Genomic DNA, 16722 nt, shown 5'->3' with positions numbered 1-16722 from the left:
ACCATTCATGCATCATTCAGTGTTAAAGCTTTCTTTTGACAGCCAACAATGTCAGTAACTTATTTGCAGTCCTGCTTTAAATGCTCAGTCGCCCATCAGATTACTTTATTTGAGAGAAACTGTTGAGTCCTTTCTCAGCATGATCGCTGATCATAAAGACACTGACAGATGATGTTAGACGAGCTTTACCCAGTTGCTTTCTATTGTATATATAAACAAAGACAAAATATCCAACAGATGAGAAACAGCCATCTGCTTATAGAAGAAATGTGGAATTATAATCAGCAGTGAGATGATTCCCTAAATAGTTTATACTGCCATATGAAATAATATAACGTACATGAGTTCTTATATTTGTATGAGCTTGGATACCTTCTCCACAGCCGCATAGCGGCCAACCATCTGCTTCCGTAGGTCGGCAATGTGGTGGTCGAGCCTCTTCATGTCCTTCTTAAAGTTTTCCCTGAAGGTCAGGAAGGGCTTCTCCACTTCACTCTGGAGCTGCTCAAAGAAAACAACACATACTGAATACTGATTTTTTCTGAGCAGAAAAAAAATGATGAAAAGCTAGTTTCAGGCAAGCGTTTGTCAGTAAAACATGACTGGCCATTGCTATAATAGAAAAATAGCCCTTTATTGTCATTGTACATGTACAATGCTCTACACCAACTGTGCCGTAATAACATATAGACAGCAGACAGCAGGAATAAATAGCAAACAGGAGAAATACTGACTGCAGCTTTCCTGCTATGACAGAATTGATTCATTAAACTTACAGTTCCAAAATTTCTGAGTATCTTCTTTGAGATAAAAAGGTGAGAGGCACAGACATTAGCCAAAAGTTTTGCTAGTGGCTAATTAGCCAAATATTTGCACTGTTGGCTAGTCAAAAACAGTTTAGCATTCATATACTTTGGTTTGTTGAATCAACAACAAACCACAGAAAATGTAAGTGAGGAAGATTATTCACAGAAGGAGAAAGTCTCCCGGGAGTGGACATCCCAGCAAATTCCCACAAACCTCAATAAGCTAAAGCAACGTTTCAAATAAGAGTGGGCTAAAGTTCCTCCACAATGATGTGAGAGACTCATAAAGTCAAACAGAAAAAGCTTACTTCACTTTATTACAGGTACAAATGCTTCTACAAGCTACCAAATCACATGATGCACTTAATATTTCACACCATCTGCTTCTGCATTTATACTTAGTTGCTGTTAAATGAATAAGGATAGTGTAATATGTCATTTGTTGTCAGTCATTTGAGGTTGTTTTTACATGTCCTTTTTTTTTAACATGACCGTATTTACAAAATAACGCATAGAAAAGTCATTAAGCCACTCAGGTCCATTGTATGTCCTGACACTGATACAAAATAGAGCCAAGTTTGGTCTCATTTAGCACTTCGTGACTTATAGTGTTCACTACTCAAAACCATGTGGTACTTTGATTGGTTTCAGAATTCTGGTAGCTGAAAGGGAAAACAAATGTGTCAGGCAGATTCATGCACTGAACAACAAATACAGCGACTGTTAATGCACATTAAGAGAAGTTTCAATAAAATGACTTCTTCTTCAAGAGCAACTCAGGTTTATAGAGTTTAGATTACAGTAATGCTAGTGATTAATCACAAAGGGACACCCTTTAATCACCTCTCTGTTTATCAGATTTAATTATCCAGAACCTTAATTAGCTCCATTCGCTCTGGTTGCATTCCATATATCATGTCATCATCTTCTGACACTGAGCTATTTTAGATCACAAATGCTTTGATATGAAGGAGCCAAGCAAAAACCAGAATCTCAGTTGTTATCATTCATTTGCTTCTCTTTTTGCTTGATCCTTTATTGGTAAAGTGGCTTTTAAAGTTAACAGCACATCTTCCAGATCCAAGTTTCTGACAAGGCCATATTATTTTTGAATGCCAGCAGCAAGCCCGTCACTGGTAATATGCAATGTGGTGTCCTGTCCCAGCTGTCAGTGATGAATGAGATGTGCAGCTCCTTCCTGCAATCACACCGTCATTCAAAATTCATTTCCACTTAAACCCTTCCTTCTCCTCCAAGAACCTGGAAAAGTGCCGCACATCTGTGCATCACCGATTCCATTTCCTCCATCACTCCAGCTGGAATCCTGGCCTCTGTCTTTTGTCTTCCCCTCTTTCCTTCGACATCAAACATCGAAAACGATCTGAAAATGAAGAGCGCTAGCTGGCCCCTTGAAGACTTTGAAAGCATTACTGAGTTCTTAAGACAGAAGATGCCTCGCTCGTAAATCATCTGCTACCGGTTCCCGCAGCCTTTCTGCTTGTGGGGAAATCGCGATTAAAAATTATTTTTAAAATAAATCAATAAATAAAATGTTGAGTCAAAGCCTCCGTGTCACACACATGTGCTTCAGCCCACAGAGCCATCAGGAAGCCCTTTACTCTATGTCACTGCATTAGAAGGCAGTCTGTCTGCCTAGTGAGTCACATGTGCTGTAGGCTGCAGTACCCGCAGCCAATATGGACGTACTGTAAAACCAAGCAGCAGCGACCGTCCGGAGTGATCAGCCAATAAAATACACTGTGACCTCTTCATCATAAGGCTTAAAGAGGTTAAACAACTGGAAACATTAGTCCACCTGATAAAACATCCCCCAGTTTATTCAGTAACTGTAAGGTGAAATAAGAGCCTTGGCTCTATGAATAAGAGACGCTCACAGGGAGATGCAGGAAGTCTCTTTGTTCAAATCACAGGGCCACAGTCACATTTATCACTGTTCAGGGTCCCTGAAGGTTACGTTAAAAAGTTAACTGGGTTAGATCACATCTTATGGCTTTTATCTAAGCTAAACCTATTTTCAGTGTAGGTTTAAATGACCCACTTTTAAAAAAGCAGGAGCCTGGGGAAAAGAGGAATTGATGGGCTTTAACAGAAAGCTCAGCAGAAGTGTTCACACCAGTACTCTGTAGTTTCCAAACAGCTGTGGATTAACTGAGTGGCTGGTTGTTAATGCATCAGACTGAAGAAGCGAACTGAACTTTGGCTAAACAAAGTCGGTTAAAAAACAAAACAAAAAGTGAAGAAATCTTCATTTAGACCTTTGTTTGTGCATTCTCATAAACGTGCGATCTCAAATGAATCAAAACTGTAAAAATGTTGTGTTTTTTTACAAATGTGATGCAACGCAAATAACGTATTATAAAGCTAGGTCGCATTCAATCAGAATATCCTGTCTTCCTTCTCTCGCCTCAACTGGTCGCGACAGATGGCTCCCTGAGCCTGGTTCTGCCGGAGGTTTCTTCCTGTTAAAAGGGAGTTTTTCCTTCCCACTATCGGCAAGGTGCTTGCTCATAGGGGGTCACATGATTGTTGGGTTTTTCTCTGTATGTATTATTCTAGGGTCTACCTTACAATATAAAGAGCCTTGGGGCGACTGTTGTGATCTGGCGCTGTATAAATAAAGTTGAATTGAATAGCAGAGACAAACTGATTCCTGTCCAGAGTGGAAGGCACTAACTGTTAGTTTGTTTTAATCATTCTGATAAGAGAAACACAAATAAAACAAGAAACAGCACCCTCATTTTGTGCATGTATTCACTTTTATATCAGTGTAAAAGTCAAAATATGTTGTCACCATGTACTTCCATGTTCCATTTTCTCAGTTTGTCTTAAATAAATAATGGCACGGTGCAATATGTCATGTTAATCTCACTTTGCATATAATCTAATTTTAAGACCTGCTAAAACCAGGTTAGGTATTTCCTAAAGTGACAGAGGGTGTCCTTTCTTTCTTTTTTACCACGACTAACTTTAAGCTGTTGTTGTGAATGTAATCTGGCCAAAGAAAACAATGTTGCCTCTTAAAGCCAGTTCTGGTTTGGTCTAAACTATGTCTGTGGTGTGCGGGGGAGGATTTGTAAACAAAACAAACACTGGACATATCTTGTATAATATAGCGATGCTAGCTTTGTGTTTATTGGTATCCACCCACTTCATGTTGCCACTGGTAGTTTTGCCTGTTATTGAGACATTCCGTGGTCTCTGGTTGCCACATTGTTGCTAAGCTTTTCCTGTCTGCATCTATTGTATGCCCTTTTGTGCTTTAAGAGATAGACAGGCATGGCGAATAATCAGGCAGTCAGAATACTATGAAAAATCTGTTTAGTTAATATTTGGTTTCATATCTTATTAACCGGATCTGACAGAGTTTGATGAATTACCTTCGAGGAGAACTTAAGGTGAACTTCAGCTTCGTCTGCCAGGCTCTTCTTCAGCTGGGCCCAAGCCTCCCCCAGAGTACTGAGAGCAGATAAGAAGGAGGGAGAGTGTGAGTGGTTAATATATTACACAATAAAAGACCACACACACTTTTATAAAGACTCATAGGGTGGGCATGGAAGCTGTCAGAGAAAATGGGGGGGTAAGACGGAACCGAGGGAGCAGGATGAATCCCACACACACACACACACACACACACACACACACACACACACACACACACACACAGAGTTGAGGCTCATGAAAATGGGGGGGGTAAGATGGAGCCGAGGGAGCAGGATGAATCCCACACACACACACACACACACACAGAGTTGAGGCTCATGAGTAGTCAGTGCAAAAGTTCACAGAAGCACAAGTAACCGGTAAATCTACAGAGCTGAGCTGAGGTCCACCGCCAGTTCAACAGATGATTAGGATGTATGGGACATGAGATATGGCTCCACTTATTCTCTCAGCTTCGAGTGCAGCTTTCTCAACACAGCTGGGGGCAGTAAAACTCAGAAGGCTTGTTTTGAAGACGAGATGATGCACATTACATTATCTTCACACGCAACTTGTCTTTTTAATAGTGCAGATATATGTTTGCATTCTTAGACAGAATGGTTTATGGCAACAAGATCATGAAGACTGTAAAACAATCACTTGCTTAGGCAGACAGTCACAGACACACGGCTTTAAGTCCAGGACTGGAGGTCTTCGCGGGTCAGCGGGTCACTTCAAAGCGCCGCTCTGAGTGGAAGACCTGTGGAATTCCCTCACACTGACATCCAGAACATTCCAAACACTGTCGGAGCAAATTCGGGTACCTCCAGATCGACGCCATCTAAACCATTGCGAGCTTTTCAAATCATAGAGATCATTTTAAAGCTTAGATACAACAAAAGCTGCCTAACGGCAATCAGCAAGCATGATTTCTATAACAGTTACACCAAATCATCAGTGTCGTCCAATCAGGTTGCGGAATAAGCTGTGCACCTTTCTTCAGGTGAAGGTTTGTGCCTATTAAATGCTTAATAAGTTCATTCTTGTTTCTCCCACCTCTTCTTTGCTTTTTTAATTATGAAATGATTTGCCTGACAGATAGCTAATATCATCATAAAAAATTAATGGCATAAAAAACTGATGCACCACCGGGTGTTGGCTTAATTGTTGATTCTAGTGTGTCCAGGTTATACCCAGCCTCTCACCCTGTGACACCTAGGCCACGATACACACCAACCCCTTGACTCAAGACAACATTTCAGTTTCCTGCTTTTAAAGTTCTCGAAAAGTCCTGCTAGACACAAGTCATGCAACTCGACAACCATCTTGGTAATATCTCTAGGGCCTTATTTGGAGAGCTATTTTAAAGCTTCTATCTAAATGAAAGGGGAGACATACATCTAAATTGAGCAGTCACTGGCACATAAAAACAGCATGTGTTAACCCACGACTGTTTTCTACACTCATTGGTTTTAACAAGTCGATTTGCCTGTGTGAAATTGTGTGAATGTGTCAGTGTCTTCTGAAAAGTCTAACCTTAACTATCGGAGTTCACACACACTTTACATTGGGAACTACAGAAATTGACCCTTTTGTCATAACAGTGACATCGTTGTCTTTAAAGACTGAAAGCAGATGTGTTTATGTTTGATGCCTCAGTAACAAAGGTATGGCTGAAATGAAGATAGATGTCAGCATTAAAAGAGTCAGCCACCATGGCTGAACAAAGAAAACAGCACCACCGACAGAATCTTCCTATAAATAAGCAACACTTCTGTTTACATTCAGTGGTACTCACTGAAATGTAATCTGTATATCCTTGAGGTCTGACCAATGCGCTGAAGATATTTATTTATTTATATTTTGCTCAAGTCATAAAATCCTTATTTCGTTGTACATATACAATAACAATAAAGGGCTATTCTATTCTATTCTATTCTAATGTTCAGCTGAGTGTAACACGAGTTTAAGTAAAGCAGAAAATTCTCACATTCAAAAATCTAGAACCATCAAATGTTTGGCATGCGTGCTTAAAAACTGACTTAAATGATTGAATTGAAATACAACTTTTTCACCTAATAAATCAATTTTTTGGTTTGTGGGTAGAAAAATAAGCTTGAAAACACTCCTTTTCTACACACAAGAAGGCTATTTTATTATTCTTTGCTCAATATAGACCAGATTAACAGCTCATACAGATGCAGTATCTTTCCACCTTAAAAAGACATCAGATGAAAGACAAACCTTGAACTAAGAGGAATCTGGATATTATGATTCCAAACTGGAAAAACTGCACCACTTCAAACATTCTTCACACTCAATAACTTATATGTGCCATGTGCCTGCAATCTTGCATTCCCAAGTGACAGTCACTTGGCAACAAAATGCTGCATCTCAGGGAAAATGAATCTCTTGCCATGCACTTCCTCATTCAGCATAGTACAGTATTGGTAACTATAAAAAAAATGGTCACATGCCTCACATCCCCACCAAACAAATGGCAAATTCAGGAATAAATAGATGGCTGGTTCTGGGCTGCGGCTGGTCGGATGGTAGGAACCGACCAACAAAACAGTGATTGTCCTGTGTGACAACAGAGCCAGCCTTAGGGACGGCATAATGAAAGCATTGTGTTGCACTTTTGTGGGTGTGGGCAGACTGAGCTGGCTGGCATAATCTGGATTCTATATGGGACAATTCCATCCCACTCTGTTACCATCCTAGCATGAAGAGGGGTTATCTTATATGCATGTAAACACTGAAAGGGAGGGTAAGTGTAGCTGAACCCCCCTTACATCCGTGTACAGTTTGCCTTCTTTCTTTGTCTGATAGAAATGATAATAATGTCAAATAAAGTGTACAATATTTTTCAGCCTATGTTATTTTTGCTGAATTCAAAATATGCTAGCTCAAGTCTAGAAGAATCTGAAAGTTAGCTAGAATGTTAGCTAGCTAATGGTAGCTAACATTAGCAACCAAATCAGCAACAACACACATTCATGTATTAATCTGAGTGATTTGTTTTAGCCCGTAATATTTAAAGAAAGACATAACTCTTGTACAGGTATTCTGCCAGCAAGTTTTAAAGTCACTTTTTTTCTAAATAAAACTTTTTATGAATTATTAAAGTTCCTGTTTAAATTCCTGTTTTGAAGCCTCAAGCATTTTTTGGCATCATCATCTTGGTGTTTTCAAACCAGATCTAACAAACAAAAAAGATCACACTCACTGTCAGTCACAAGTCATAAGACACTGAGTGTTTCTTGTGTAATCTTCTTTTCTGAAACCTTGAATGACTGAAATTAGCAACATGAACAATGCTTTATTCAGTACGACTCAAAATGAGTGACTGACATCATAAAGTTTTCAAGTCTGCGGGCCATTTTCTCCCAGAATTCTGTAGGACTGGAAGTCTTTTAGGAACCAGATGTCTCGCCATCTGGTGGCCATTAATAGGAATCCAAGTTAGAGGCACTTCCACGTTGTTTTCAAGCCAAAGACTTGTTTTATACTGTAGTTGCACCACATGAACAACTTACACTGAGATTAGGCAAGAAAAGTTACAAAAAATCAAAGTTACATCACTGGCAAAGTAGGAAACTGCAAGTTATTGTAAACCATCTTAGAAGAGCAGTTCTGCTTAGTTTTAATGCCTAAAAACCAAATCAAACGTAAAAAAACCAATACATGAACTGTAAAATAGTGGTTAATTTAGGTATCATTTAATTATTTAACATTATATTTTAGGATAATTTTATGAATTAGCTGCAATGCTAATTATTCCTAAGTATTTGTATAAAGTAAAAGTATAATTTATAGTCTTTCTCTGCACCACTGTCTTTTTGCAACACAACAAATTCCTTGTTTGTGTGATTAGTTTTTTATTAGCTGAGGATTCTGCTGCCCTATATTGCCACTACAATCTTTCATCATGGCCACATGTATCATAATTTGAATAAAAATTGTGCTTCATCCGTATTTAGATAGTGTGAACATCAAATAATCAGCAGTTTAACTTGCGTTAACCCCTGAGCTTCTATTAAAGGCTGAGGTTAAGAGATTCACATACATGTTCCTGTGTGCCCTCGGTGAATCAGACAAAGAGCTGCTCTCACCTCAGCATGATATCCTGTGTGTTGTCAAACAGGATAAAAGAGGAGTGGCTGGAAACTCTCTTTCCCCCAGCAGGGCTTCACACCTTCCCCTCCCCTCTCCCCTTCAATCTCCTAACACACCCCCTCTCTTCGCATGCGTCTGTGTCTCCTCTCCTGTGCTTTCTTTTAATAGCTGGAATGTGTTGCAGGATGGAGATCAAAGCATGCAGTGGTTTTACAGGATGGCCACAGATTCACTGACAGGGCCTCCAGACTCCAGCTCACATCGGGATGTCTCGCGCGATTGGCTACTTGATTGGCTTGCTCACTGAGGAGCTGTCTGCTGGATTGTCTAATTGGCCGACTAATTCGGCATTAGCGTCAATTTACACCTAGCAATATCACTCATGGCAGACTTTAAAGCTCGATTGTGGAAACTGAGTACAAAAGTATAAAATAGGTGAAAATAATTATAAGGGACAAGTTGATTCCTAAGAAATAAAATTCACATTTGTATAGTTTTAAACACTCTGCAATTTTGATGTGACAGTCTTACCTGATCAGACACGTAGCACATGAGCTAAGAGTAAGTAGATGTATAAGCTTGTTACCTAAACCTGGAATAACTTTATGTTTATTGTATCCTACATGTAATATATGTAGGGGATAAATTATCAGCAAAGTTCACTGTCATTGTAAATTACTTAATTTAAACCAGCTCTAATGTTTAAAGCTGAAATATCTTAAAGAGATGTACCCTCTATTGTGCAATACAATTACAGAATACACTGTTAAGGAAGGAGCCTAAAACGCGGTACTTACAACCTGCACAACTCTAAAGCAGCTTCAAAGTGAGAAGCCTGGCACAGTGCTTTTCAAATGTTGACATGCGGCTTTTTTTTTTTTATATATTGATCCATGCACCCATGTGTGACAGGGCGCTCTGTGATGAGGGCAGGTTGTGTGTCTTTCTTCTTCACAGCCACTCACCCTTCTTCCTGGCTTGCTAGAGGGATCTGTGAGAGCTTGGAGAGATTCTTAGCGTACTCCTCTTCTATCTTTATCCTGAGAAGGAAGTAGAGGGTGATTACCACACGGCATGTACGCAACAATGTTTCCATGTTCATTTCCTTTATTGTGCAATGCACTGATGTACATGAAAGAGCAAGCATGAAAAAAGGAGAAATGGTTTGTTTTTAATGACAATTGTATGGTTGTCACAGTAACCCGAGGACAAAGTGTGAACAAAATGAAACATTAAAAAAGTGAACGTAGCAGATACCGTTCTCGAATGAACTCGGCCATCTCTTTCTGCATCTGTTTCCCCTTCAGCTGTTTCTGCAGCAAAACCTCAAATCCTGTAATGCAGCCGTTGCCCTGGGGATCCTTCTTATCAGCCTAACGAGATAAACAAGGCGAACACACGAGAAATGCAGTGAATAAACAAACGCTTAGCAACACACACGTGAACATTAGACCTCAACAAAGTTGCTAAGTAAAATAAACATGCTGCACGCTCCCTCAAAGAGATGACACCAGAGGAAACTGAATCAGGTGGCTTCACTGAAAACTGTAGAACCCTTTTTGATTAGCGCTATTCTGCCACCATCGTCCTCATTCTTCAATCTTTCTGTGAAAAATTTCACCTTCAAAAGACATTTTAGCTTCTTTCTGCTCACTTATTCATGGCTCTGTCACATCAGAGCAAAAAGCCGTCTTGCGACTTAGTAAAATGAGTTGTTGGTGATTGGCAACCAGTTGCAAATAGTTGCAGTGACCATCAAAACAACAATGTAATATTATGATGAATATGATCATTATATGCATGATTAATATGATCATTATATGCATGATGAATATCATGACTTACTTTTATTACTGCTGTATCACTCTGAGCAGTCGGATTTGCTAACCGTCTTCTAATTCATTGCACACAGTCACAAGAATTCTGATTATACTTTTGTCTCCAACCACCAGTTTCGTTACCATATCGATGGCATTGCTGTTGCTACAATGCTTTATCAGAGCTCGCACCAGCTGTTTTCTGCAATCTTTCTGTGAAAAATTTCACCTTCAAAAGACATTTTAGCTTCTTTCTGCTCACTTATTCATGGCTCTGTCACATCAGAGCAAAAAGCCGTCTTGCGACTTAGTAAAATGAGTTGCTGGTGATTGGCAACCAGTTGCAAATAGTTGCAGTGACCATCAAAACAACAATGTAATATTATGATGAATATGATCATTATATGCATGATTAATATGATCATTATATGCATGATGAATATCATGACTTACTTTTATTACTGCTGTATCACTCTGAGCAGTCGGATTTGCTAACCGTCTTCTAATTCATTGCACACAGTCACAAGAATTCTGATTATACTTTTGTCTCCAACCACCAGTTTCGTTACCATATCGATGGCATTGCTGTTGCTACAATGCTTTATCAGAGCTCGCACCAGCTGTTTTCTGCAAACAGCTGCTGGACATGTGTTTCCTAAACTAGTTGGATATTACCTTCCAAGCACCAGGTTTTTTAGCAGAGAGTATTTTAACAGCTTTCAGCTTCCTATCTTGGTTTCACTTCCTCCAGATGTACTATGTTGCTCTAATGTCACATATCCACTGTATGCTATCTCGTCTTGGGGTGAGCAACTCACTTACTGCAGCAAATAGCACCTTAAAATGCAAGTCGTGTTTTTTTTAATCATTGGTTACAACGACATGAGTAAAAATGTAGAGAGGGACGACATGTAACATGCTTCTAAAAGTGCGCTGGCACGCTTACCTTAGCAGATACAGTACAAAAATATTTCCGATGCCCAGCATCCATGGGATGACCAATCCATCCATTCATCCTGTTTTTTCGATTGACATGAACCTTTTGAGGTTTGAAGTTGTCTTCGGTGACTACCCCAACAGTAAAACCCTAGAATACTGTTGCCAAGTGCTTTCTCATGAGGATTCGTCTGACTGTTGGGGTATTCTCTGTATTATTGCAGGGTCTTTACCCTACAGTATGAAGCGACCTGAACTAAAAGATTGAGCGCTTTAAAAATTAAATTGATATTGGATTAAAAACACTTGATTAGGACCAGAGATGGGCAGTAACGCGTTACTTGAAAAAAGTAATCGGATTACAGTAACGAGTAAAGTAAGGGATTACTATTGCAAAAACGGTAATTAGATTACACTTACTTTCACGTAGGAACGCTGTGTTACTGAAACCGTGATTTTTTTGCGAGAATGTCTCATGACAGTGACGTAAGCGAGTGCGCCGTTCGTGACAACAGCTGTGTGCAGATCAACAATGGATCATATATCGAGTGCGGGAGAGAGTATGAGCGTGCAGCGTTTAAAGCGTAGAAGTACTGACCTTACTTTGAGTTTGATTCTATAAAAAGTGACAAAAACATTAGTGTCCATCGTGTGTGGGAAGAAAACTTCTTTTTACAGCGAAAAAACCCCTAAACTTCCAAGCAAGCACCGAGTGCGCTACGACGTAATGGGAAATTCACAGAGAAACTCGCGGATTCTTCAACTGACCGCTGCGGCACACCTGCACCAGGGTAAACCTCCGCCTACCCTACTCCTGCTTTACAGGTGAAAATAGAGCAAAAGGACCGCTGAGTCTTTGACTTTATTTATTTTCTGCTGTGTTTTACTTGCATCTATTTGAAAGACTGAGTGTAAACACAAAAAATATTTTATTTTATGTGCTGGAATGTGTAGAAAATAGGTTTAAATGTTAAACTAATTTATTCAAGTCAGAGAATGTTGCATATAATTAAATTTTTGCTTGATGCATAAAATTAAAAGATTAAAACTAATAAAACAAGTTAAAAAAAGAGACTTTTCCATTTGATTACATTTTGTATGATGGATTATGTAGAAAAAGTAGAATTGGGCTGAAAGATCTATCGCTTTATCACCTCTTCAGGTTGTAAATCGTGTTTTTAAAAAGTAACTAAGTAACTAAGTAATTAATTACTTTTGAAAATAAGTAATCAGTAAAGTAACGGGATTACTTTTTTGGGGAAGTAATCAGTAATTAGTAACTGATTACTTTTTTCAAGTAACTTGACCAACACTGATTAGGACTGTGTTTCTTAATTTTTTAGAGTTTTAATGGAGGACATAATAAAATGACATTTGATAGTGAGCTAGACAGCAAGCAGACGATGCTAGCTAAGACTGCGATGGCTAGACAGTCAACACGACAGCAGGACTACATCTTCAGTGTTGGACACGACCACGCATAATATTGCAGTAGCTATTTCAATGAAGTGGTGCTGAGTTGTACCTTTTTTATATACAGGCTATATTTAAAACTGTGTCTAAAGTCTCTTAACGTCTTCTAAAGCCTGTTAGAAATCACTTAAACACTGGACAGTGCGTACAGCTTTAATTGCAGAAAGCAGTCAGTAGACTGGGAGCTACACCATACATGACAAACTGACATCGGAACTCAGAGAACAGATAATCCTGAATTTTGGGAACTGCACATTTTACAGAAAACCAGATGTTCCTGGACTCTCCCATCCACTTTCTCCACTCTCTCTTTCTTTCTACTGCATTGTCACCTGTGTTTGTGATTACAGTGTGTTACCACACAAACTGCACCTGGTAGAAATTACACTGCAGGGGAAGGAGATGTCCAAACAAGAGCAGCTGAGGCCAGCTGGCCTCACTGTGCTCCAGCCAGTTACATGTAATGTGTTTCCCTGCTGCGCTGTGTCTTGGATGTTATTAAAGCCAATACTGATTCCCAGCGTGCAGTTGGGCCAGGATGACATAAATATGAAATCACGATGAAAGATGAAGAGGATCCAGTGTTGTTTCTCATAACATGGACACATAAGGATGGTCAACTGCAAATCTTTCTATATAAAAACTAAAATCATGAAAAGATTATGTTTTTGTAGGTTCTGGACTTGATCTATAGAAAATAGTTACTCAGGTAAACTTACCCAGAAGTAGTCACAGTAGCTCCATTCACTGGGTTTCAGTAGCTGTTGCTCGGGCATGCAGGCGGGTGATGGGAACGTCACACAGTTGATCTGCAGGAGAGAGGGGGGAGCAAGCGCAGTTTAATGGGCAGTTTATGGGATCATGACGAATAACTGATTTCACACACCTGTGATTGCTCCTTGTGTTGACAGGCAGTTCACACGTGCACGTGCACTCTCTCACACATACACAGACACCTGCACTGCTATTCAAGGTAGCGCGTGCTCTGTTGCTCTGGCAACCCTCTCTCATCCGTGCAGCTATGAGAAGATGCCGATGTGAAAAAAGCCCAAACGTTTACAGTCAAGCTGACATTGTTCGTTTATTTTTTTTCAGCGCTCGCTGTCCTCAGGGACAGCATTGTCAACACAGCGCCATTGTGGTTCTTAGCTTTTTTGAGGATACATTGTTCTGCTCTATAGCCCGACACTCTCTGCTCTACTCTGGTTTCAGAGCAATCAGTGGGATGGATTCCGGAAAATTGCCTTTAATTATCGCGGCGGTGTAAATTGTCAGCAGCAGTGTTCTTGAGTTTGTTGGCTTCAAGTCTCCCCGCTGTGAAGCACTCATAAGCAGAGGGACTGCACACAACTGATGATGCTCTACTACTCTCTGCTCTTATTGGGGTTTTTTTTCAAACTTTTACACTAGTGTGGAAAGGTAGCAGACAACCACAGGTAACCTCACCGCTTTCAGGAGTGAACTCACATAGTATAATAGATTCTCAGATCTCAGAGGTGCTTTGACAATTCATCGCTTCTAGGTTTAGCAGAACAAAAACTACACTTCGCTCTGCAGATTCATTTGCTGTCAATCCAACAAGAAAAAGAAGCAGAAAAGACAGAGCCCAGAAAAAAGTAGACACGTCTCCACAGTGAAGACATACATAAAGACACAAGTTTTCACTTCAGAGCAAACAACAGGAGCTTTCTCTCACATTCCCATTAACCTCAGGAGGTAATCAGCCTGCAGCGATGATGCACAGTTGCTATTTAACAAACTTCAGTGGCACCCTGGTCTAATACCAAAGCCACGCCTTTCAGGGGAATTCAACAAATATGGTTGTGCTGATGTCTTTTCCAGAGCCAATAGTCTGACATGCTATGAGTTAGAAGAAAGGGGCCTCTAATTTAACCTTTTCTTGGCTTATGAAGCTTATAATTTGTTTGAAGTAATGGCTTCCTATTTAATCGCTGTGGAGGTCCAGAGGTTGAAAGCTACCAGGGCTTTAAACTGACCCCTGCTTTTCCTTTGGTGAAGATGAGGGCAAAGAGACTTCCAACTAAGTATCCAATGAAAGGCTTAGTTTGTTTGAATTCAGACACACGCACACACACACACACACACACACACACACACACACACACACACAAGGCACTGCTTCCAGCACTTTCTCTCCTGACCTTTGGTGACCCTAACAACTTGCCCCTCCTCCCAGCAATATCCAGTCTGAGCTCAACACTCACAGTGGGCACAGATTGGGATTTCTTCACATTTTGAAGCAGTGTGATGGCAGACACATAGCTCCACCTAATTATAGAATTCTGAAGGTGTTGTCTTAAAGCTAGAAGTTACCAAAAATATGATGCAACATGTGAAAACCTCAACTCCAAAATGTTAAAGTTTTACTTAGTTCATAAACTTTCAGATTGACTTTTAATTCAGTTCAATTTATACAGCGCCAAATCACAACAACAGTCGCCTCAAGGCCTTTTTCAGCTTTATTTGATGGACTCAGTGAAGAAAGGACAGGAAAGCAGGGGAAGACATGCGGCAAAGGGACGTGGACCAGACTTGAACCCGTCCGCTCTCAGCTGCTCAACGCACTGAGCTAAACCAGCACCCAGACGCTACAATAATACATACAGAGAAAAACCCAACAATCATATGACCCTCTATGAGCAAGCACTTTGGCGACAGTGGGAAGGAAAAACTTCCTTTTAACAGGAAGAAACCTCTGGCAGAACCAGGCTCAGGGAGGGGTGGGGCCATCTGCGGCAACCAGTTGGGGTGAGAGAAGGAAGACAGGATAACAGACATGTTGTAGATGAGAGCCAGAGATTAATAACAAGTACGATTTTAGATTTAATAAATCTTTCTTTTCTAGAAACGATTGAAGATGTCAAACTGTGTCTTTTCTTTGAATATTGTGGTTTAGTAACAATGTGTAAAGATAAGTATTCACTTGTAGCATGTTCATAGGATTAAAGTTCTTCTAAAAACTCCACTACGTTTACAAGAAACCATCAATGGATCCCAATCGAGTAATCGCCACAAGCCAAAGACGGAAAAGTTGCCAGCATCATTAAGGGGGCAAATTTCACTGGTTGAATGGTCAGGTCATACTCACAGCGCTCACAGCTTAAAAGGATTTGGGGCAAAATACATCAGAAACTGTTCAAGAACACAGTTTTTCAAGTTGCTGCAGACGGTAAAGTTAAGATAAAAACCAAAAAAAAAAACCTGTGGAAATTCCAGCTGTTGATTGCATCACTGCCTGGCTGTTTAGTGCGCAGCTTGGATTCTCTGTCAGCATTGTTGCTGGCTTTCCCTCTGCTGCGTCACACATGGACGACCATGTGTTTATCTGCTTTAATATAAGTGAACAAGTTACAGCATGTCCAGTAATTAGCACAATAATCTGTTAGTTTTCTAACGTACGTTCTTTTGGAGGCCAAGAGTTACAACATGTCATTAGCTGGATTGGTTGGTGTTTGGTGTTATCATGTCACTGAATACTACCGTATCAGCGATAAGGCTTACAATCAGTGTGCACTGCTTTGTTTTGAGTTTTTACAATCCAGCAATCTTGGACAAATTGTTCTTGTTATGCTAAAATAAAGACTTTTTGTCTTACAAAAATAAAAGCTCAGCTTCAGCCTCTTAGTAGATTCACCAATCAATCAATCTTCCTTTTCGACTGATTGCATTTACAATCAAAACTTGATCTCTAACCGAGGCCTCGAGGCCGAGGTGACAGGGATTTGAACTTCTCTGAGATTTTTAGTAGATACACCTATGGTATCAAGTTGACAATCCTGCCATTTATCAACGTCGCCCACCTGCCCGCCTGACAACAATGCCCCATCAGCCTGAGGGCTGAAAATGAAACAGTGTTTCAAAGTATACACTTAAAAACTTAAATCTAAATTTGATATTGTTACTGAAACATGTTTTATAGTATTATAGTCTAAACTGGTCTGGTGATGAGAATACATCTTATTTATTTAGCTTCATCTTTTTTTAATTTATTCATCCTTTTATCCTCACTGTGATGTTCAAAAAGATAAACAACAGGTCTCTACCACTGCAAAGTGTGTATCTCCTGTGCAAGAAGAGAAGCGTGACTTTTCTGAAGGTCACCTGACCTC

At 39.9% G+C, this 16722-nt stretch overlaps 1 protein-coding gene across 1 annotated transcript in view; it reads right to left on the bottom strand.

Moving 5' to 3' along the window:
- gas7b (growth arrest-specific 7b) overlaps positions 1–16722 on the bottom strand; it is a 59539-nt gene that overhangs the window by 7357 nt on the left and 35460 nt on the right. The window contains exons 6-10 of the mRNA XM_085465484.1: positions 13312–13401; positions 9624–9739; positions 9332–9406; positions 4205–4283; positions 373–501 (exon numbers count right to left, since the gene is read on the bottom strand). Of these exons, the coding sequence (XP_085321610.1) occupies positions 373–501; positions 4205–4283; positions 9332–9406; positions 9624–9739; positions 13312–13401 (489 nt within the window). The remainder of the gene's footprint in view (positions 1–372; positions 502–4204; positions 4284–9331; positions 9407–9623; positions 9740–13311; positions 13402–16722) is intronic.

The sequence above is a fragment of the Copadichromis virginalis genome, linkage group LG8 (genome assembly GCF_057382275.1).
Source record: "Copadichromis virginalis isolate Kocher_CV1m ecotype Utaka linkage group LG8, C_Virginalis_male_GT1.1, whole genome shotgun sequence".
Lineage (NCBI taxonomy): Eukaryota > Metazoa > Chordata > Actinopteri > Cichliformes > Cichlidae > Copadichromis > Copadichromis virginalis.
The sequence above is the reverse complement of the archived record's forward strand: the minus strand, read 5'-3'. Positions and strand labels throughout refer to the sequence as shown.